The 24,060-nt window shown below is 36.4% G+C and overlaps 3 protein-coding genes across 11 annotated transcripts in view; 2 read left to right on the plus strand and 1 right to left on the minus strand.

Moving 5' to 3' along the window:
- CIBAR1 (CBY1 interacting BAR domain containing 1) overlaps positions 1-12,349 on the plus strand; it is a 27,626-nt gene extending 15,277 nt beyond the window's left edge. The window contains exons 7-9 of the mRNA XM_053896490.1: positions 3,602-3,715; positions 9,277-9,396; positions 11,257-12,349. Coding sequence (XP_053752465.1) covers positions 3,602-3,715; positions 9,277-9,396; positions 11,257-11,343 — 321 coding nt within the window. The 3' untranslated portion in view covers positions 11,344-12,349. The remainder of the gene's footprint in view (positions 1-3,601; positions 3,716-9,276; positions 9,397-11,256) is intronic.
- RBM12B (RNA binding motif protein 12B) overlaps positions 1-23,351 on the minus strand; it is a 26,942-nt gene extending 3,591 nt beyond the window's left edge. For 2 of the 9 annotated variants that reach the window (XR_002081108.2, XR_008420003.1), the window contains exons 1-3: positions 22,078-23,114; positions 19,849-19,896; positions 6,801-6,909 (exon numbers count right to left, since the gene is read on the minus strand). Coding sequence is in view for 5 of the 9 variants with exons in the window: in XM_019453460.2 (XP_019309005.1) it covers positions 16,237-19,239 (3,003 nt within the window). In the remaining 4 variants the exon portion in view is untranslated. Of the gene's footprint in view, positions 1-6,800; positions 6,910-15,620; positions 19,268-19,848; positions 19,897-19,984; positions 20,106-21,063; positions 21,160-22,077; positions 23,115-23,138 lie in introns of those variants that run through there. The other 7 variants (XM_019453460.2, XM_019453457.2, XR_008420005.1 and 4 more) reach the window with 7 other exon arrangements.
- Positions 23,352-23,463: 112 nt separating this feature from the next.
- TMEM67 (transmembrane protein 67) overlaps positions 23,464-24,060 on the plus strand; it is a 69,870-nt gene continuing 69,273 nt past the window's right edge. Inside the window, exon 1 of the mRNA XM_019453463.2 lies at positions 23,464-23,554. The gene's annotated coding sequence lies outside the window, so the exon portion shown is untranslated. The remainder of the gene's footprint in view (positions 23,555-24,060) is intronic.

The raw sequence follows: 24,060 nt of genomic DNA on the forward strand, positions 1-24,060 counted from the left end.
TGTGTTGAGCACTTACTCTAAGTCAGTCACCATACTATACCTTTTCTTGGATTTTCTCATTTAATCCTTAACCCCCAAACTTATGAGTTTGATACTGTTCTTATCCCCCATTGTACAGATGAGAAAAATTAAGGAAAAGTACAGATAAACTGCTTAATATTATATAACTGTTATGTTCGGTCATGATTGGAACCCAGATTTATCTTAATCCAGAGCCCATAATCTTAACTCCTATATACTATCCTGCTTTACAGAATACTTGTCAATAGAGAATTTCAGATTAGTTCCCCCATCTCCTATCAGTAAAAATTAAGTACATGCCCAAATTACCCTCTAGTCATACAAAATAAAATTGAAAAGGGGAAAAAAAGATAACTCATTAATGCGTCTGTCCCTGATGATACTCACCCACTGCAGATAAGATTACATGAGATCACTGAAAAGTTAGGCTAAATTTATTTGGGGAAAATTATTTCTAAATATGATTGGGTCCTAAAAAGTTCCACCACCCTTCTGGTGATTCACTGAAACTATTTAATTTCAAAAACATGCTTTTTATGTTCTTCTTATACTAGGTGTCACCTAACTTTTCTGTTCCTTGCTATTATTCTCCTTCCTTCTGCCTATCTTCAGATGTTTTGTGAAATTCTAACTAGAAAAAAAAAAGAGTATAATTAATTGGCAGTATTCCCTCCTCGCTATACTCAGGGATATAACTCTCTATGATATCTTTAGGCTTCATAACTCTTAGGTCAAAAATTCCAAGTCTGGGATACTAGATTACCAGTACTTCTGATTTCCCATTATGGTTTTTGACAGAAAAATAAACAGTATAAAAAATCAGTAGGGCCAGTCTCGTCTTATTTAGGTGTTACAATATAGGTTTTGCCAAGAAATAAAAGTTCAAACCATAAAGGATTAAACCAAAGTATCACAAAACCTGAGAGTGATTCCCTCCCCCCCACCTTCCACATAGTAAATAATAGCCATTTATAGATTAAAGAGAATTTTCTTTTTTTTTTTTTAATTTTTTTTTCAACGTTTTTTAATTTATTTTTGGGACAGAGAGAGACAGAGCATGAACGGGGGAGGGGCAGAGAGAGAGGGAGACACAGAATCGGAAACAGGCTCCAGGCTCCGAGCCATCAGCCCAGAGCCTGACGCGGGGCTCGAACTCACGGACCGCGAGATCGTGACCTGGCTGAAGTCGGACGCTTAACCGACTGCGCCACCCAGGCGCCCCTAAAGAGAATTTTCAAAGTACTTATCATTAATTGAAACTAAATTGAGACTGGAAAGACGTATCTACATATTTTTCAGGGCTCACTTATGAGCTAAGGGTAATGTAAATCCTATAAAATGCTAGTATTAAAAAATTGTTAGTTCAGAGATGACACATTCAGAGATTCTGACCATCAGAAATTTAATAACTATATTCAAATACTTGAAAAATGTTTTAAATTATTTTGAAATGTTTGCATATTCCACAAAGTTACCACAGTGGAATAGATTTGAATTAAGCCTAATCTACTGATTTAGGTGTAATAAGGTTGTAAGTATTTGGATTTCACTAGTTATTAAATAGTGTGACAGTCTATTATAAAGATTTAGAATGTCCATTTGTAGAAATATTTAAAAATAGGAGTAATACCTAACTCACTTGACTGATTAAGCTTAATTCCCTTATTTGAGGCTACTTTATTTCTCAAGTACTTTTATAGCATAAAGCAAATACCTTATCTTCTCTCTCCACATAATAGATCCACGTAAGTAAACAGATGGTTTATAAATACCCAAAAAAGAAAAACTAAAAAAGAGAGTGCACTGTGTAACATTGTAAAATGTTGATTCTCTACTGTACTTAGCTGAAACATTAAACCTAAATAAATGAAAACAAATTTCTGTAACAGCCTTGAATAAAAAGAAAGTCAAGCTATGTCTATATTTTTTACGTAGTTCTTTATTTAGTAAATGTAGAAAATCTCTAAATTTAAGATTCAGAAGGAAAGTTGTAAACCTCTGCTTGGTTATTCCCATTGCCTAAAATGCGCTGCAGACCAAGAACCAAGTAGGAATCTTAAGTGTTTTGGCATATCATTGACTTCTGGTTCTGCTGTTTTCCCTCTCGGAGTTTTCACACTCCTAAGGGCACTTGACTCCTTTCTAGCTAGACTGCTATCTTAGGAAGACGGACAACTAAGTGAATAAGTGCCAGTCTTAATCAAAAGCGACTTCATTCTTGGTCTAGAGATTCTTGGTCATAATACTGCTTATTAGTCAGTTGCCATTCCAGTATACCAGAACCCTCTGTGACCTATATGAAGTGACAGTAAGGGTCACTGTTAGTCATACTTGTGTCTTGTCCCAGAGCCCAGTCTTTTTAGGCCAGAAGGGATACTTTCAACTACTGATCTGTTTCCACTGAGTAGTAATCAGAAGCCTATCAGTACTCCCTTAAATATTCTTAAGGAAGAAAGAATGGACATGAAGGAGAAAAAAAAAAAATCACAGGACACTAAGGGATACCTATAACACTGTCTTCCAAAGTGCAGGGCCACTCCTATTTGATGACTAACACAGGAGAGCAGCAACAAAGGGAAATGGGTATTTGACTCTTGTCTGTTGTAGCCCATCTCTTTTCTCTTGCCCCTTAAGGACAATGCTTTGGTACTTTCTACCTTATTCTTATTCTGTCCACTCCTCTCTATATTAATGCTCTGATTTTTTTATTTTGATAAGAGACAAAATAATTAACAAAAGGATAAGATCCTATTTTATTGAAAACTTTTCTGGTTTGTATCCTTTCCTTACCTACCGATTATCTCACCCTGCTTAAATCAACATGCACATCTCCATTCATTCTCTTAGCTCATTATCTTCCTTGTTGTAAGCTGTCATCATGCTCCATAGATGCACAGTTTATTTGGGAAGGAAATGATGGATTCCAGCAAGAAGAGCACAGTACAATAAGCAAGAGCTATAACCTTCGAAGAATCAGACCCAAGTCACAACATTCTAGCTATGAGCAACAGGAGGCAAGTCACGTATTCGTAAACTGGAAAAGCTCTACGCAAATCCATGGTGCTATTATCAGTAGTAGCAATATAATTACCAAGTAAGTCCTTTGTGGCTAGAGAATACAAGTAACACATAGAAATATGATGGGATAGAATTCCTGTCTAAAAAGACATACTATTGTTTCAACATCAGTTGGAGTTACTAAAATATCAGGTTTAGAACTGACCTGCTTTATCTAATATTTAGAGACATATGGTAACAGAGTACATATGATATACATTTTAGTCAGATCTTTTTTTTATCACAAATATCAATTACAAGGTATACAAAGAACTGACTTATTAAAAAATAGGAGGAAATTAAATGGTGGGATAAGAAATATTTTATATAATTTCAGCGTTGTGCTACAGTCTTTTCAACTATTTTTATTCCCATTATCTTTCATACTTGATGTGCCCTGTGGAAAAAGAGATACCTCTGTATTTCATAAAATACAAAAACAATAATAAGGAATAAATTTACTAAATTCACAAATTCATATGATTGTTTAAATTCAAATCTTTGTGGTTTTTTTTTTTTTTAGACTATATTTTCAGAATTTATCACTATTGAAATGTTATTTCATGGCAAGGCTTTAGAGGTCTATACTGCTGCCTACCAAAACATACAAAAGATTGATGAAGAAGAAGATTTGGAGGTAGGACTATATCTATCTAAGTTAAGTTCTTCTCTTAAGATGGAAATATTTAAAAGAAAGCATTAATCTGTATGGGTAAAAATATCTTAAGTTTGAATACTACAATGGCTCATGTTACTGTGTGCAGTCCCAAATAGCTCAACTTTTATGATTTTCTCATTATGTATTTTTAACTTAACAAATTCACCATGGTAAAGTTCCAAGAGTTAATTTATTAACAGCTAGTTAATAAGGCCATTACATGAAATACTGTATCATTTTGACTGGTGATGTAAGTCACTTAAGTGTGCTAACCATCACATTGATTAGTGCTAACATTTGATTGCTTATGCTGTGCAGAATACCCAAAGCTTCACATGCATTTTCTCATTCACTGCTCAGAATCCTATGAAGTAGGTGCTGTGGTTTTTCACATCTTATAACTACAGAAACAGGTTTAGAGGCTTTAAGTAACTTAACTTGACCACAGCCACTTAGCTAGTAAACAGCAGAATCAGAATTCTCACCAGTTTTGTGTGATTTAATCAGTATGCTATGAAGTTAAGTGTAGGTTTATAATAAGGCTTGCTTTGTACTGATAGTTAGATGCAAATGCAAGTAGCCAACTAATGTTAGAGCATCTAAATATCACAGCCTGGCTTCAACAAGCACATCTGAAGAGTAACTGTCCAACCCTCTTACCTTTTAAAGGGAGGAATAAAGGCACAAAAGTATTTTTGCTGAAATAGATAAAATATTACACACAGACTTTGTCCATATTATCTCTATAGTAGAAGTGAAAAAGACCAGATAATCTCAAGATATAACCAGAATTGTCTATTAATGAGTGATAGAATTTGGGAGTATCTGCCAGTTGACAATTTTGAAGATTCCCCCAGTTGTTTATTTATTAACTAACTATCCATAAAGAGTTCACCTGGGCCTTCTCTTCCCACTACTCCACTGGTTCCAAGAAATTTAATTCATAAAATCAGATTACAGTTTGACTAAAATGAAGAAGGATACATGTTTTAATATGTGTACATATGTTTTCCAATGTCAAAATCTCATCTTAGTTTTATATCAGTTATGCACATGTGATATTTCTATTCATTGTCTATCAATAGATGGCTTCCTAAGTTTCCCTTCCTTCCAAGTACTATAGCTAAGGTTTCTTAATTTTCACTCCTTTCATGTCCTATCTTTTAAAAAACAGATCAAGCTTTTATCTGTCATTTGTAAAATAATATAAATGTTTATATATAGCGATTACTTTGGACAGCTACTGATCTATGCATTTTAATTATATTTTAATCCTCCCATCAACTTTGACAAAAGTATTTATTGTCCTCCCTTCTATGGAAGAGGAAACTGAGGCAGAAGTAGATTAAGAAACTTCCCAGAGGGTCCCATAACTAATAATGCTGGAAGCCAAACCCAAAAGTCCTGACTACAGATACTGTTTTTATCCTCTCTATACTGTGATTAGTGTGGTTCTTGATGAGTGTGATAGGCACCATTCCCTACAAGAAAAACACTGCACTGAGTGGTAGGTTCAAAACTGATCCCTTAGTTTTCCTAGAAGACTGGAGTCCTGTTTAGAAGTATCTTCATTCTCCTTTTTCTAATGCCTCTGACATGCCATTTGTTAACTGTCACTAAAGTTCCTTCAATCTCTTTGAACCCCAAGATTTTCTTTCTCATTCCAGAGGTCCTAGCTAGTTTATTCTGTCACACCACTTCCCTTACCAGTATTCTTAATCAGTTAGCTAAATAGCTCGTGGGAGGAGAGATTCATAAAACACCCAGGATCTCAGAGCTGTGTGGTAGATACGTTTTTGGGTATCAACGTTCCTACTTTCTAATGGGGTAATATTGAGCAAGTTTTTCATTCTTCAGCTTCCTTATCTCTCAAATGGAGATCTAGTATTTACCTCATAAAATGTTCATTCAACAACTGTTTATTGAGCACCTGTTATATGCCAGGCATCACTCTGAAGATTTAGTATTATAAGTTAGAAAAGGTCTGAGTTGTCAAAGCAAAGATTTAAAAATCTACCATAGAGTTCAGACATTTAAAAAATATACAGGCATACCTCAGAGATATTATAGCATTCCAGACCTGTGCAACAAAAGGAACATCACAATAAAGCAAGTCAAATGAATTTTAAGGTTTGCCAGTGCACATCAAAGTTATGTTTACGCTATACTGTAGTCTACTTTTTTAAGTCTTTTATTTTAATTCCAGCACAGTTAACATACAGTGTTATATACTATAGTCCATTAAGTGTGCAACAGCATTAGATCCAAAAAGCAAAAAGGTGTACATAAAGAAAATATATTATTGCTTAAAAAATGCTAACCATCACCCGAGCTTCCAGTGAGTCATAATCACTGATCACAGGTCACCTTAAGACAGGTAATAATAATGAAAAAGTTTAAAATATTGTTAATAATTACCAAAATGTGACACAGAGACACGAAGTGAGCAAATGCTGTTGGAAACATGGCACTGACAGACTTGCTTGAAGCAGCATTGCCACAAAAGCCTTAAGTTGTAAAAGAGTCTCTGTGAAGCACAATGAACTGCAATAAAATGAAGTATGCCTGTACTGTGTAACTGTTTTAAGTTTTATAATGTGACCAGTCCTGTAAAGAAAAAATATAGTGTGCTGTGAGGATTCTAAATAGTCTGGCGAATCAAAGAATGGTTTCTTAATTAGAAGTCTGAGGGACGCGTAGGATGCCTGGCAACACCTGTAGGGCAAAGGACACAGATACACAAAGGTCCTGAGGTGTAACGAACTATAGGCAGAAGCCGTTAGTGTTCTGCCACACAGCAATTGTGGAGAGAAGGAAGCAGACTAGGGAGAGTTGTGGGACCAGGGAAAGTAAAATTCTATGAAACTGGTACCAAAAAGAAAAAGAATCTTTTGCATACAGGATTTCTTGGGAACAAGTAGAGAAAATATGTAGACAGGGACAGAGAAATAACTTGCTATTCTTCTTAAATACTTCATGCTTTACAAAGACTGCTGAGACTTATTCTGGCAACAGCTAATTTTTTTTGCAGTTAGGCATCTAGTTATATCACAAACCATCTTACCTTATTTGTTCTTCACATAAAAAAGCATTGTCAGGCTCATTTTCCCCTTCAAAAGATCACCTCTGTGCAATCACTTCAGAGCATCTTGAGACTCACTCCTAGAAGAGATCTTGGACCATATTGGGAAATGCATTATTGCCAATAAACATTCCTGTAAACCTGTTGTTTTGCATTAAGAGATTAATTTTAACATGTAGCTGGTTTAGACTTTTATCCCATGGGTGTATCCTGTCTTCCATTTCCCACTTTTAACTTCATTTTTCCTAGAACAGTTAAAAAAGGAATATTGTTCTAACAAAAATACATCCCTTCCAAATACCATTTGATTCATGGTTCTTATACCAGGATATGTGTTCCTTATATCCGGTTCTTATATCATACCAGGATATGTGTTCCTTAACTGGCATGAAAACATAATTGGATCCTCAGTAACATGTTAAATAACCTAATTAGCATGACTGAATTGTCCTAAAACATGTCTCACCTCTTGAGTTTAAGTTTCACCTCTTCGCTCCTTTTGTGTCTTGCACTTCTCTAAGGTTTAAAGAAATGCATAGAGAAATCCCTTAGTTTTGAGTTTCTTTTCCCCAAAACATGTCGTTAACATTCCTTTATGTTACAATCTTAAGCTGGGAGGAGTTGCAAAGATAAAACAGGGCTCCTTGCACTAGTGTTGTAGATACATAATTACAGAACAATGAAATGATAGCTGTATTGAGGTATAAACAGTAAGCGCTACTGACTAGAGAATAGGAGAAAGCAGAAGATGGCATTTGACTTGGCTCTTGAATGATGAGTGTGCTGGAATTCTAGGCTGAGGAATCAGCATTGCAAAGGCAGAGTATAACATATTCTGCATATAGGTAAATAGGCTAGAGGTGAAGAGTGATGAGTAGGTTTGAGTAATGTTAAGCCTTGGGTGTCACTATTTGGACTCTAGGTAGGGAGGAGCCACAAAGTGTTTTAATAATCATACTTTGGTCTTCAGTAAGATAATTCTAAGTAAACTACAAAGAAAGATGTGCAGAGTCAATAAATTAAAATAGAAGTGCCTCAGATGAGAAATTTAGGGAGAATGCCTAGGATTATAGTTTGGTCTACTCAATGTATCGTAACATCTATCATTGTAAAGGTGAATGTAGAACTACACTAACACAGTAGCCCCTAGGCATATGTGGCTAGAGTTAACAATTCAGTTCCTCATTCACATGAACCACATTTCAAGGGGTAGTAGCCACATGTAGCCTGTTTAGACAGCAAGCATTTCAGTCATCTCAGAGTTCTACTAGATGGTTGGTCTAGAACAGAGAAGTAGTTAGGCATGTTAAGTATGGCTATCAGAAGAGAGCCTATAGAAAACTGGTTGAAAGGTAGCCATTAAACACTATATAGGTAAGATCTTCAGAGAAAAGGGTAAGAAAAAAAAAAAAAGTGGCCTAAGGGAAATCCTTTAAAAATATTTAAGGTATAAGCAGTAAAAAAAGAGATGTGAAGAAATAGGGCAGCTAGCACATGAAAAGAGTTTAGAGATGGCATACCTGGAAAAGAAGTTTCATAACAAGGCCAGGGAGGATCAAAGATGACTTTGGTGGTTTGGGGCAAAAGCAATTTCAGTGGAAAGTGAAAGCCCACTTGTAGTTTTTTTGACAAATGGAGATGAAGGAGAATATTTGAGAAGTTAAGGAGTAAAGTTATATCTTGAATTAAAAAAAAAAAAATTGATCTTGAGCTTATTTGCTGAGGGGAAGGAACCTGTGGAGAAAGAAGGCTTTTCTTTTTTGAAGTCTTAGATATAGGAAATATGCACCTTGGAAAGACTCAGATGACATTAAATAAAAGGGGTGGGGTAAAGAGTTGAGGAAAAAGGGAGTGAAGTTGAAGAAATTCACATCTGACAACATTACCTACCAGTTTATATATTAGAGAAATGGGGGAAGACAAAAAATATAGATAGGCTTAAGAGAGTGGTATTTGGAACTGTTGCCTTAAGGATAAAAAAACTGACAAAAGGTGTTTCAGAGTCTAGTGAGATTATAATCCATAAATCACAGTGGCTCCAACCTACTCTGAAATGATGACCTGTCAGAGTACTGCGATGAAGTTAAATTGATAAGAGTTGAGACAGGAGAAGACAAAGAATCAAAGGTATGACTTGCAGCCTCTCTACTCAGAAGCATCCACTTTGAGGGTAGGAACTCCTCAGCAGAAGCTCTCAAGTGATGGTTTCAGAACCCATCAGCATCTTAACCTGGTTCAAATAAACTTTATAGCTTTCATCTTTAAAACTTTATTTTTTGTAGTGCTTTTTTTTTTTTTAAATTTACAATAATAGAAATTTGTTCCTGGGAGGTGGAGGTGAGCAGGTGGGTATGGTTGCTTTAAAAAAAAAAATCTTAACTAAGAAGAACTTAACATGGCTTCCTAGATTCCCATCGTTTGGTATTTATTTTATAATGTTGCTTTATCATTGCAACAGGTTTTCCGAAATTCTCTGTATCCACCAGATTATTCATCCCGTTTAGATATCGTAAGAGCAAATTCAAAGTCCCCTCTTCAAAGATCACTGTCAGCTAAGTGTGTATCTGGAACAGGTCAGGTAAGCTAAAAACCGTAATTTAAAGGAATATGAGCAGCTGCCTTTGGTACTGTTCAATACATTTTTAGTTTCCCTTATGTCCTGACTTCATATAACTTACCCTCTTACAGAAGATGATTGGAAGATTGCATTAAGTGCAGCTCTGTTATTTATTTTGTATACTGTAGTACATAATACTCTCTACAGAACACTTGAGAGCAGAGGTGGAAAGGACAGGAGAATGCTAATCTAGATTTGTTTTCAGATGTAATATGAAGAGCATAGATTCTGAAGTCAAACTGCTTATGGTTTAAATACCACTATCATGACTCAGTGAAAATTATACCTAAAAAAAGTCTTTTTGCTGAACATGATCTTAGATCTGGAAGCACATATCTTTAGGTAAAAAGTCCATTTGCTCATTTCTTCTATATCCAGAAAGCCTGAGTTACTAGATGTCTACAACTGGGAGGGGTGTACAGCCTTTTTCTTTTAAGAGGCCATACAGAAAATGGGCCCAAGGTGTATGTCCCAAATAAGGGCAGCCATAAACAATACATTAACAATTCTTTATGGCAGTGTTATAATAAAACTTTATTTACAAAAACAGGAGGCAAAATGGAGTATAGCTTGCCAACTTCTGATCCAGAGATCAATACTTTGTTTCATATCTAGCCTTCAGAATTTAAAATTGAGCAAAATAGGGGCACTTGGGTGGCTCAGTCAGTTAAGCATCCAACTTCAGCTCAGGTCATGATCTCAGTTTGTGAGTTCAAGTCCCACATCGGGCTCGCTGCTGTCAGCACAGAGCCTACTTCAGACCCTCTGTCTCCCTCTCTCTGTCCTTCCCCACCCCCTTTGATCTCTCTCAAAAAAATTAATAAATAAGATTAAGCAACATATTTTCAAAATACAACTTGTAGGTAAATGTGACCCAATGACTTCTATTTTCATTTGGTTCTCTTCTAAGCATTTATTTACTGCTTTATATGTATACGTCTCTCTCCCCCAAACAACTCACATTTTTATTATTTATCAGCATAAAGTGCCTTGCATGTAAATTCCATATTATCTAGTATTATAGTACAAAGTTTGTTTCTATTGAGAGCTAATAATGTTACCAAAATTGGCTAACATCTGTGTCGTACTTTAGAATTACATTATCCTAGGGTTTCTTGACCTCCACACCATTGACTTTGAGTCAGATAATTTGGCAAGGGAACAGGGAGTACTGTCCTGTGCATTCTAAAGATGTTCAGCATCACTAGCCTCTACCCACAAGATGCCAGTAACACACACAAACACAAACCCCCAGATGTAAAAACATTGTCTCCAGACATTGCCAAATGGGCTTCAGAAAGGTCTGAAGCAAGATGACTTCCCAAGTGGCAATGGTCAGGACTTAAAAGCAAGTAGTGAATTCAGACTCACTCCATTTAAATCACAGTAGTAAATTTTAATATTTCAGCTGCCTAGTTGAAATAGTCTTGGCATATTATTTGCTGTCCCTTTGATGATTCTCATATTCAAATGCCCATTTTTGTGACCTAAGAATTACTTAACAAAATATTTTCGATATCCATAGTATACTGAGTATGTACTTTTCTCTGAAGTGTTTTGTTATTCAAATACTAGTACCCAACTGGAATTGGTTAATTTCATATTTTTGTTCAAAAACAACCTGATATATGAATGAAAAAGCTCTGTAACTGTTTTCAACCTTAAAATATAAGAATTCATAGGGAATTTTATTACTGAAAAATTATCATCTTCCTGAAACATGTTCTATGTGACCTTCTCTATAAGGGCATATTAAAAAGATACCAAGTATGTAAAAATATTTTAAGTTAATATTTTTAAAAATGTGTTAACTTTTAACAGGTATCTACCTGTCGACTAAGAAAGGATCAACAAGCAGATGATGATGAAGAGGATGAAGACTTAGATGTTACAGAAGAAGAAAATTAATTTTCTTAAGAAAACTTCATATTTCAATTTTCATCTTGAATGACTTGGCATCCAGAATTACTACACTGTAAAACTTTATACTGGCTTCATACTCGTTAAACCTCAAAATGAAATCCTCCTGAAAATGAAAATTAAAGGAAATTTATGCTGACCAAAAATGAAGGTTCTAAAAAATATTACACACCAGCCATTTCAACATCCTATCTAGCAGTATGTGATTTTTGTATAGGTTCCATTAAAAAAAAAAAAAAAATTACGTATTTCAAATGCATTCCATATTAATGCACTATACCTAGTTGAGGTTGCAATAGAAATAGATGACAAAACACAAGAGATCTAACAATTCCACTTGCTTTCTTTGCTTTCATTGCCAAAAAAAGGGTCTTTACTCATTCTGATTAAATACAAATTCTGTTCCATAAAGCCTTAATCAAAAGGACAAAGGTTTTTTTCCTTTACTTTTTTTTCACTTTTACTACAACCTGAAGTTTCATTATTTGATACATAATTTACTTTTCAATAAGTGTCATTACTTTTTATTAAATGTAATGGGACACTAGGATATCAGTGTCTTAAAACTACATAAAGCAGAAATTTTTGACTCAAAAAGAAAGCCACATTCAGCCTGACTCTGGTTTTAAAATGAAAATGCTGTCATACTAAAGCATTATACATGGTACTATAGCTTTTAGAAAGCTGTAATTTGGTGGAATGTTGCCTAAGAAACATCATGGAAAACGATAATCATTTAAAAGTCTATAAAAATTTTACCAAACCACCATCTAATTAATGAAAGAGTATACAGTTACTTTTACTCCTGAAAATAATCAATTTAATCAGAGCCTTTCTGTATGTCCAATACTTTTGTTTCTTTGGATGGGGACTGTACTTTTGTTATTTCATGGATACCAGTCAGGCATATAAAAATTGTGAAATTTATAAAATCATTTGGGATAACCACAAAAGGCAACTATTCACAACAAAAATAAAGACTTCCTAGAAAGCTTTTTTGACTTTGTTATTCATGGTTCTGTTAACAAAACATTACTTCCTGAGAATAGCCCTAAATGATAAAATTACTTCAGTACAAAATATTCAGAATGTTCTAAAACCCTAAATAAATTAAGACACTAAAGGTATCATTACATTGCATTTTATTTTCTCAATATTTAAACGTGGTGTTATAGTTGGGAGGAAAAACCAGGGTTATAGTATTTCTCGTTTATTATAGCAGCTCACTTCTCTTAGCATTAGTTGTCTGTCTATAAAATTAAAACAGTGCCTGATATACAAAGCAATCAGCAAATAGTTCTGATATAAAATGTATGCTCTGCCTACTTCAAAGAAATCTTCTAAAGACAAAAGGATTACTATACATAATACTTTCAGCAATGTAAAATTAAGTTTCTTTTAGACCAGACTTAGGTTGGCAAACTATTTCTTAAAGGGCTAGGCAGTAAATACTTTATAATCTGTGGGCTGAGAAACAAAATTAAGGCTATTACATAGATAGTTCTATAATCATTTAAACCACCTTTAAAAATGTAAAAACCTCTTCAGGTTCCTAATTAAAAAAAAAAAAAAAATAGGTAACTGGACCAGTTACTTAGCCTATAAGCCTCCACATATCTCCAAAACAGTTTAAGTTTTTTAGGGTTATTGAGAATAAACCACATAGTTAATTCATAATTATAAGCCAAATATATAGTACCTAGTACAACTCCTTAAGTAATAGCTAACACTTAATACAAAGATGGAGGTGATGGGGTCACTGCTTAATAGGTGATCTATGGACCAAGAGCTACTACTGCTCTTGAGAATATTCTTAGTAACTGATAAAAAATAAACTCTTAATGATTCTTAACTATCTCCTGGTTTATGGGATCAAGTTTACTTTCTAGATGGTAACTATATTTTTCAGATACCTTCTGACAAAAAATGTTTGGTTTTAAGATAGTTAACATGTTGCTAGGTATTAAACTAGAGAACCAGTATGCTCCTAGTGTACCTGACGTGTCTGGGAACAGGAGAAAGTGGCTGAAACAGTTTTCCCCCAAACTATACCAGGGTCAAGAGTGCTGATCCCTGCACAGTTTAAATCCATTAACTTTCGATTCCCTTAAAACTTAGCAGCCTCTTGCTTATCAGTAACCTCCTGTTGATCAGAAGCCTTACCAATAACAGTTGATCAACACATTTTGTATCTGTATTATCCACTATATTCTTACAATAAAGTCAGCTAGAGAAAACAAAGTATCAACAAAACCATAAAAATATTTAGTGTTATACTGTATCTATCAAAACAATCCTACCTATAAGTGCACACTTGCAGTTCAAACCCTGGTTGTTCAAAGTCAACCACATTGATGGGTCTATGAGAATTGAGTGCAGTATTCTCTTTTATGTTTTTGAAATTGGTGTGCTGTTTGTCCATCATGGAAAATGCCCTGATTTGTTACATTTGCCAATTTCCATTGCAAAAATACTACCATGGCCAATTTAACATAACCAATGACAGCAGAGCTGGGAAAATGTGCAAAAATGGTTCCCAACCAGTAGGAGCCAATTTTCTCTACTTTTTTATTTTTAAAAGTTAATAAATTTATTAAACTAAATGGTTATGAGTAAATTATATCAATTCATTAATTTTACAATCATAATACAAAGCTTCTGTTTACTATTGTTGACCTCTTGTCTACTATCACCTCACACCCCAGCCCATTTGAGAAGCAGTTCCACATTACAATGTATTTCACTTTTAGGCTTCATCTTGGCTCTTACTGATATGTATTTAGGAAGGGTTTTAAAGTCTTCTATACATTCCTCAAGAAGACTGATCAAATGAACCATTTATATAATCTCTGAGCATTTAAAAATAGTCATTTCTTCTTCTTTTGTTTTTTGTTCATTGTGTTCAGTTTGCACATTTATCATTCCCCTGGCTATTTGTAAGCTTACTAGTTTAAAGAGCCATATTGATGTGCTTTTTCAAACCAAATTTACCAGTTTATTCATTCTACTAGCAAGTAAGATATTCACAATAATTAAAAACACAGAAACTTTAGTTGCCCTCTCTTAAGTTTCTTAAATCACTGAAGATTCATCCAAAATAGTGGCAAATGGCTAAATACTGACAAAGTATTCTACTTCTGCAAAATCCTATTATTAAATTACTAAGCTACTACATATAAATTCAAATTATATTCTTATTTGCTCAATATGGGAAACCTGTGAATCACAGAATTGAGGAAAATTAACCTGGCTTTATGTAAACTATATAAAAGGCCAACCAAAATCAAATCATATTTGATAAAATGAACAATTTTAAATTAGAAGTCAATTTATGATATTATTATCCAAGAGAAGCCCTGGATAGATATATAAAAACTTTTAAAGTTATTTTGTCTTTTATGAACAATGAGCATAGTAATTTTGGTTTTTTAATGCCACTTTAAAGCAACAATGGAGAGAAAGAAAACATCATTTACTCAAGTATTTTTAGCACAATCTTACCAAAATTAAAAGTACCATTTAACAAAAGTTAGTAGGCAAAAGTGTTAAGAGCATGAACTGGAGTCCAAGGTCTGTCTGGGTTGAACCTGGCTCCATGATTTACTAGCTATGACTTTAGGCAAGTTACTTAACCTCTAAACTTCATTATCTCACTTGTGAAATAGACATAAGTAATACCCCATACTTCTTAAGGTAATATTTAAATTGAGATTGAGATTATGCATGTAAAGCACTTTCACTGCCTAGCACACAGTAGGTGCCCAATAAATGTTAGCCACTATTATGGGTATAATAAAATCAAATGCAGTGTTTGTAAAACGTCTACACTAAATATCAAAGAAGTAAAAATGCAATCTCACAAAAATCTGATTATATTTAGTTATTGAGTCTTTGGATACAAAGTCTTATAATTTAAAAATGAGAACCTAGTAAAAAAAAAAAAAAAAAAAAGTTCAATGAATCATCACTAAATTCTTCCCAGAACAAACTATATCCATTTATCAGATTCTTCCCAGCATAAGCCTAAATGTCCCCTTGTACCTATAATTACTTTTTTCTTTTAAGTATTTGGAGTTAATCTTACCAGTTTGGTTGATGAGATATGGAAAACACCATAAAGGTACACAGCACTCTATGCTATTATAGGCTATTTGGTCCATCCTATCATAAATATGGTCTAAGATAGCTGTTGAAAACTTCACAGAAGAAGCTGTAATCCTTTTTTCTTTTTATACAAATACAAGTAAACTTAATTAGCTGGTCTATTCAGTTGCAAATTTTTTTATTTTTATAAAACTTTGCAAAGTTATGAACATGGAAACTTCAAGAATCTCCTAAGCTTTTTACACAAGTAAACTTCAAGTTCACAGTCTGTCCATTTTGAACTATTTATAATTAATGGGAGGCTTAACACAGTAATATCTCAGACAAAGAAGAGGGCATTAATTCTGTAGGCAGTTAGCAATGCAAATGCTAAACCTGAACAATAGTCACTGACCATTTCCTTATACAGTGTAAAAGATGTAGACTACAGACCAGAAACAAAAGTGAATATAAAACTTATCTTCCCCAAATACAGGTCTACTTTATACAAATCTTGAGGTTTATCCATGACATCAACAAAAACTAATGCACTCAGGGAGTTTTCTCCCCAACTGTCCAAAAAAGGGGGCATATATAATTTTAAATTAGAAAAAGTGAATGGTAATTTGCAAGCAAAAGAAAACCAGATTCACATTCTACTATTTACATTTGTTCTATTCACAAGTCAAAATGTTTCTTTTCATTAGATAATTAAAAATAAACACTTAAAAAAAAAAAACAAATGCATTTTACTGCATCAATACTGTGGGGAGGTAATTCTGAATTTAGGAATGCTCTCTAGAGCAACATTAATTTAACTTTGCGTGGGCCAACTGGCCTATCACTTAGATCTTTAATAGCAGCCATAGCTTCATTATAGTTTATCATAGCAACAATGGCTTCCCCTGTAGGTAACCCTTGCTCATTATACTGTATTGAAACTGAATCAGGTATGATTCTATAACCATGGAAAAAGTCTAGAATTTCGTTAACATTAGCTTTAAATGGAAGATTCATTATCTTAATAGGTGTTAGTCTACCTGAACTACAATTTAATTTTGGGTCGGGCATGAATCTCCCCTCGGGAAAACTCCCCATACTGCGCTTTCCAAAATCAAACTTGCCACCTTCTGGGCGACCAAAATTCACAAAAGGACGATGACTTCTAAAGTCATCGGGTGGACTCCTAAACTCCTCACCAGGAGGTCTAAAACTGTCAGGAAGTCTAGGGTCCTCTTCTGGAGGTTCCCTGAGGTCTTCTTCCGGGAGCCGCCTGAAGTCCTCATCAGAAGGGCATCTAAAATCTTCCTCCTGGGGGCTCCTGAAGTCCTCATCAGGAGGATGCCTCAAGTCTTCATCGGGAAGGCCTCTGAAATCTTCATCCGGTGGGTGCCTGAAATCCTCCTCTCGGGGGCGCCTTAAATGTTCCTGGGGTGGCCGCCGGAAATGCTCCTGAGGCGGCCGGCGGAAGTGCTCCTGGGGTGGCCGGCGGAAGTGCTCCTGAGGCGGTCGCCTGAAATGCTCTGGGGGCGGCCGCCTGAAGTGCTCCGGGGGCGGCCGCCTGAGATGCTCCGGGGCCGGCCGCCTGAAGTGTTCCTGGGGCGGCCGCCTGAAATCTTCTTCGGGAGAACGCCTGAAATCCTCCTCGGGAGAACGCCTGAAATCCTCCTCGGGAGGTCGCCTGAAATCTTCCTCCGGAGGTCGCCTGAAGTCCTCCTCGGGAAGTCGCCTGAAGTCCTCCTCAGGTGGTCGTCTCCACTCCCCTTGGGGAAGCCGTCTAAAGTCATCCTCAGGAGGCCGCCTCCAATCCTCCTCAAGAGGCCGCCTGAAGTCTCCCTCCGGGGGCCTCCTCCAATCCTCCTCCGGGAGCCGCCTCCAGTCCTCCTCGAGGGGTCGCCTGAAATCCTCCTTGGAAGGCCGCCTGAAATCCTCCTCCGGTGCCCGCCTCCACTCCTCCTCTCTGGGGTACCTGAAGTCCTCCTCCCGAGGGTATCTGAAGTCCTCCCAAGGACGCCTGAAATCCTCCTCAAGAGGCCGCCTGAAATCCTCAAGAGGCCGCCTAAAGTGTTCCTCCCGAGGGCGCCTGAAGTCTTCTGGGGAGCGCCTGAAGTCCTCTGGGGAGCGCCTAAAATCTTCTGGAAGGCTCCTATCAAGCTGTCGGAAATCCCCCTGGGTTTGCTTGAAATTGTCCAGTTGCCTCAAGTCCTCCTGCTGATGCCTGAAGTTTTCAGAAGGACCAACTGAGTATATTGGTGGATCGCTGGAGTCAAAAGAATGGGAATGGTCATCTCTATCACGTGACTGTGAATGGTCTTGCACTCTCTCACTGGACATCAAGGAAAAATTTACATCAAACTCCTGCATTTGTGCCTCAGATATAAGTCTTAACAATACCTCTGTCCCCAAGAATCTCCGTCGGTTTAAACGTTCGGCTTTCATGGCTTGTTCTTCTGATTTGAATTTCACCAATGCTTCTCCCAGACCAACTCCTTTGTCATCATAAAGTAAGTAAATGTCATCCTCTGCAAGAGAAAAGTCTGCAAAGAACTTTTGCACTTCAACTTTTGTAACATCAAAAGGAAAATTTCTTATATATATACACAGTTTCTGGCCAGGGTAGCCTTCTTGAGAGTATTTTTGTGAAATATGTCCAAGCCTCTCTTTTTCTATGGACACTGGTCTTTTCTTTTCATAACATTCAATGAACTTCAGCATTTGTTTTCTAGAAACAGGATCAATATGAACAGGACGATACTGTAAAACAGTCTTATGTAAACCCAGAGCAGTGTTATAGTCTTTCAGAGTTTTGAACATTACAAAGGCATATCTTGTTCTTCTTTCATCTTTATATAAAAACCTAATCTGTTCATTAGTCAGATCAGTATCTCTAAAGAAATTTCTTAAATCTCTTTTGTTAATACTTAGGGACAGATTTTTTAAGTGAACATAAAATCCGAGAGGAGAACGAGAACGTGTTCTTCTGGGAGATTTTGAATGAGATCGTTTTCGAAAATGTCTATCATTAATTCCTCTTGGTGGAGAATGTTCTTCAGTTCTCATAGGAATGTCAACCTCCTTAATTGCATTACCACCAAACTCAATCCACTGTTGTTCTGAGCCTTGCATTACTTCTATAAATCTTGAACCCATAAAACTTCTATGACATTTAAGACCTCCTGAAGCATCAATACATGAAGCAAATTTTACTATGGCATCACCATTATTTCGGCCATCGTGATGTTTTAAGAAAATTACGCCATCCACACACAAACCAGAAAAAAAGACACGTACATCATCTTCATTTACTAAGTAAGGCAAACCTCGCAGAAACAAGTAAGGATTCTCTGCCTTCAATGGCCTTGTCTTTCTTGGCCTTAAATCACCATGTCCTGTACCATTAGTATGAAACCCAGCATCTTGATTAATTGGAGAGCCATATCCAGAATTACTTGCTTCTTCTTTAATAGCCTCAACAAAGTTAGATAAGCTGCCAGCCCCCGATGCCCCAGATCCCGGTCGCTCTCTTCCTATGCGATCAGTTCTTTTCATTTCTATAGTCTTCTGCATTTCTGCCTTACTACTAAGAAAGAGCTCTACAGACGAATCCTTGATAAACCCTCCTGAACGACTTATGGCACGTCTTGCATCTTCATCTGTTGCAAAAATAATAAAAGCCTCCCCAACTTCCCCTCCAATTATATGCACTCCTCCATCAGGAATAGTCAATCCCGTGAAGAAGTGACGAATATCCACAGGCCCCGCAATAAAAGGAAGCCCCAGTAAACGGATGACTACAGCCATGCTGAGCTCAAACCACAGCAATAATGACCTGCAGACAAAAAGGTACACATAATAGCAAGTCTTATTTGTGAAGTACCTTATCCCAAACTAAACTTAATAATTACTTGGTTCCTACCTTCTTCAGCATTTATAAATGAAAACAGGGTAAGAGTTCACAAAAAATATGGACAGTATCTAATTTCTTAGAAAAAGAATAAACCTTCTCCCATCTAAACATACAAATAAACCAACTACTTCGGAGAAATATTTCATATCACCTATCCTATATAGTATGAACATCAAAAATATCAAATCTTTGTAAATCTGCCAAGCACTGCTTCACAACAAGACCAAAAACTATTTTCAGACTCACTTAGAAACAGATCTTCTGCTGAAACATGTGAGAGAGCTTTGTGGATTAAAGAATGTTACCAACCATGATAAGTTTTACATATGAGAAAAGCCATCTATGGTCAGAATATAATTTCTGCTCATAATAATAAACTGTCTACCACTAGTGCATCACTGGCAAAGGTAAAGTACAGAAACCATGTGTGCCTACATGTACTATTCTACTTTACATTTTTTTGTCAAGCTTCTGTGAATAGCCTTAAGCTCTGGATATCTTACCTTTTTAAAATTTCTTGGAGACCTGTTAATTCTGTAAAAGCAACTTAACTGTGGAAAGAAAATGAAATATAATTAATCCTTGGACCCTGTAATTGATCTTAAACACGCCAGATTAGGATATTCCCTTCAGAATTACCTATTAAAAGTGAAGCAATATACGGAACCACAACTATGGACATTACAAAATGGTCTTCTTTGTTCCAAGGGGAAATTAATCATCCTTCAGCAAAAACGAAGTACAAATTCCAAGTAGACATCTGCAAATTATTTAAAAACAAAAATCTTCTGGAAATTAAATAGCTCCTTGATTGGAAGTGGCAAGAACAAAGCGGTGATGAAAGTGTTATACATTTTGATTAGAGTGTTGGCTACATGGGAGTATAAACTTATCAAATGAATACTATCCTTAAAGTCTGTGCATTTCACTGTATATAAGTTTTACATCCACTTAAAAAAAAAAAAAAAAGACAAGTGTTCTACAAGTAAAAGGTCAATTTAAACACATCAAAAGTTCCCAAAAAAACTTCTGTCACTTCCACTCATGAGAAAACCAAACACCTAGCTCCTTATGTCCAACTCTCTTGCAGTTTTCCTCCCTTTTAAAATATAAGACCAAATCAAACTAAAAAGGCAACCATTCAAAATGATACAATAAATGAACAAAATACTAATGTTTTGGATTCAAAAACCAATTTTTAAAGTAATAAATTCAAACCCATGGCTACCCATTTGAATACAAATTTTAAGTTATACACATATAGCTCCCACTTCCAAACAGGGAATTAAATTTCCTGATTCTAATATAATTAAGGCAAACACTAAAATACCCCTAAAATAAAAAATCTCTGCTACTAATCCTTATCTTAAACTCCTAAAACAATTACTACTAAATTCATCCTAAGCCAAACAGAAAATGTTCAAACAAGAATCTTATTATGCTAACAAGTTTATTCCATTTTAAGCTGTCCTGCACTGAGAAAACCCAAATGACAATAAAGAAAATAAAAACACATTTATTTAGAATGTTTAGGGATTATCAGTATTAACTGCTGAGAAATCTTATTATTTCCTTAAGGAAATTTATATCTAATATTTTCAGAGATACTCAAAGTTACAACATTTAATGTAATCTTATCAAATAAGAGTTGCTAAATTAATAATTATACACTTATGTTTTTAATGTGCAAAGAAATGTTGCTTTAATTCAGTACTTACACTTAAGTACCACTCTTCCACAAAGTGTGGTTGGAAGACATATTCTTTGAGGTCTGCAAGGCTTATTTTCCTTTGGAAAGGGTCCACTGATTACTTTTTAACTAACAACTAAATTACTGGCCATATTCTACATCTGAATTATCAATGCCAAACTGATACTTAAAATATTGACTATTAATACTATTAAAATATTTACAAAGTACATGGGCGCGGGCAGGGGGTATATAGGAAATCTCTGCATCTTCTGCTCAATATTGCTGTAAACCTAAAAAAACTGCCCTAAAAAAATCGTTTATGAAAAATCCACAGTACCAAAAATAAAAATGAGTACAAACCTGGTTCCTTCAACAAACCAATATCCACACCAACGTTTAAAAAACTATATAAATGGCTTCTGTACTAGTTGTCCACATTAAAGTTCCAAGATTCCTTCCTATACAAATTAACTTAGCTCCAAAGCAAGTAAGATACATGCCATTTTGTCTATCCTCAACTTTTTAAAAAACTTAAAAAGGGATATGCCCTGAGAACATAAATATATCGACAAGCTACGTAGGGACGTTTCAAGGAATAACATGTCAAATTCAAAAAATTTCTAGTTTATCCTCAGCTTAAAAACATATTTGAACTAAATAGTTCCAGGAGTACAAATCTCATGAGTTCCAATCCAAGCAGACAAAATATTTTGTCTAATTTGCCACATAAAGCTAACAATTAACTTTTTTCCCTTTTAGCTGGTAGGGTAACGTACCATTTTATCCCTCAACAATGACACACCTAGGAGGCCATCTGTAAGAGACCAGTTCTCAAAATGAGCACTTTTCCTATGGTTCCCATAGGTCATTTCCTTAAGCAAATTCACCAGAAATTCTACTCTTAGAACATAACACAAAAATAGAAACACACAAAATACCCTAAAGTACACTGCACTTAGAATTGTTTCTACTTATGAATGTAACAGAAGTATTTTTGCGACTGTGTTGATTTAAAGACAGTGATGTTAGAACTTCTAACCTATGAAAAGATGAAGTGAGTCCTGAAAAGCTTGAAATTAAGTTCATTTTAAGTAATTTTGATTTTATCCAGGATTCATCACACTTGATCACCATTACTAAACAATACGAAATGTGCATCTTCTAATCAAGCCTGATAGGGAAACGAGACTATTAAATAGGTATTATCTCAGATCCATCTGATTTTAACTAGAGAGTAACAAGTCATTCTCCAGATACGGTGGGGGGAAATGACTATTCCTTAAAACCCAAAGTTATGATGAAATTCTAAATGCATGAGTTTCCCTTGCAGAAAATAATCTAGCCCGGTCCACAATTATTCTTTATGAAGATCTGCCTTTTATCCTTTTATAATGTAGATGGTTAAAATAAAAACCAAAGGCATGACGACAGAGCCATAGTCGTTAATAGGAACTGTAAATGAAGACGAATCCACAGGGCACAGGATTTCCCATAACATCCATCATCCTCAAATGGGGATCATCCGAAGGAATCGCTTCTATAGCCCAAAGCCTTTGTCCAGACTCCCAAGGGTTAGAGCTTCCTTCTTTTGCGCCAGGCCAAAGTTGCTACGTGGGATCCGATGCTGTCGCCAGACCTTCAGCCAAAATCAGCCTTCAAATTAACCTGGACCGCCCAACCTCCGTGCCTTTCCGTTACGCCGTCCCAAGGGCAAACATTCCACCCTAACTCGCCACAGGGTGAACTGCCCCATACCTAACTCAAACACTTTGGCCACTCTCACGCCTAACGAGCCGGGCCTTCAGCGCTTTTCTGCCACCACTGACTACGATGACATAGCAAAGAAAAAAAATACCTATGAAATCCTTCGAGATCTTCACTCTCAGGAAAACTGGGAAGCGCACACACAACACCACATGGAGGCTGACGGGAGAGTCGGTGTTTAGCAAGGAAGGAGGGTGCCCTAACGGCAGAAGCTACCCTAGCTCCTGGCGCGGCCGCCGGCCCCGCCTTTCCCCGTTCTTCCGTCCCAGTCGCCAACCCCTCCCCACCCCCGACGCCCCAAGGGTAACTGCTTCGCACTTGGCAGTAAACACACACCACTGCTGCCGAGTCGGACACACAAGACCGGGGGCGGGGGGCACTCCTCGTCGCAGCAGCCTGCCCGGCACAGGTGAAGCCCTCAGTAAGCCTAGAAGAAGATGGCGCCCACTCTCCCCTCCGCTCCGGACAAACGGACGTACAGTTTGTCTGCCCATGCGCTCTCCAGGCGTAACCCACCACCCCGGCGCCCCGGCCACGTTTGCGCACGCGTCTTGTGCTCACCCGCTTCCCCTTGTCAGGGGAAGGGAGGCGGTGCCCGCGAGCACAACGGCCCGCCTAGGGTTTGCTGAGCTTCTGCGCATGTTCAGATTCCAGCCAATCCGGGAGCCTCCACCAGAGAAGGGAGCGATTCCTAGACAAAGTTCGAGGCCGTATCATTGCAGTAAGGAGAAGCTTCAATAATAACTGCTGAGGTACGTTGGGGAAACATTTGTGGTTTACAGGAATTAAGAGATGCAAAAGCAGAGACCAGTTGGCGATTTGTCTTTTCACCGCTGCAGTTATCGTGTGTTGTAAGCATCTTCTATAAGGCTCTTTCATAAGCTTTAAAAAGGCACAGAAATGTTAGTTTTACTGCCTTAGATGACCAACACCCAGTGGGTTTAATAAATGCATGCCTATTCAATTTTATAGACATTAATAACTTTTTGAAGTGCCTTTTTACGTTTGTTACTACTTCCTAGTTTTTTGAAACATGAGAACAGATAGACCAATCTTGAACAAATGGTAAGTGAAAAGCACAATTACAGGCATGTTCTGTGATGCCAGCTATGTAATATCTGGTGAACAGCCTTGTGTTTGATTTTATTTTATTATTTACAAATAACAAAGCAGCCCACCAGTTTTATAACTACATGATGCATTTATGGTTGGAGTCAAAGCTCACTAAGAAAACAGATACTACATCTTTAAAATGGAG

Source organism: Panthera pardus, unplaced genomic scaffold (assembly GCF_024362965.1).
Source record: "Panthera pardus isolate Hobbes unplaced genomic scaffold, ASM2436296v1 HiC_scaffold_7, whole genome shotgun sequence".
Classification (NCBI taxonomy): domain Eukaryota; kingdom Metazoa; phylum Chordata; class Mammalia; order Carnivora; family Felidae; genus Panthera; species Panthera pardus.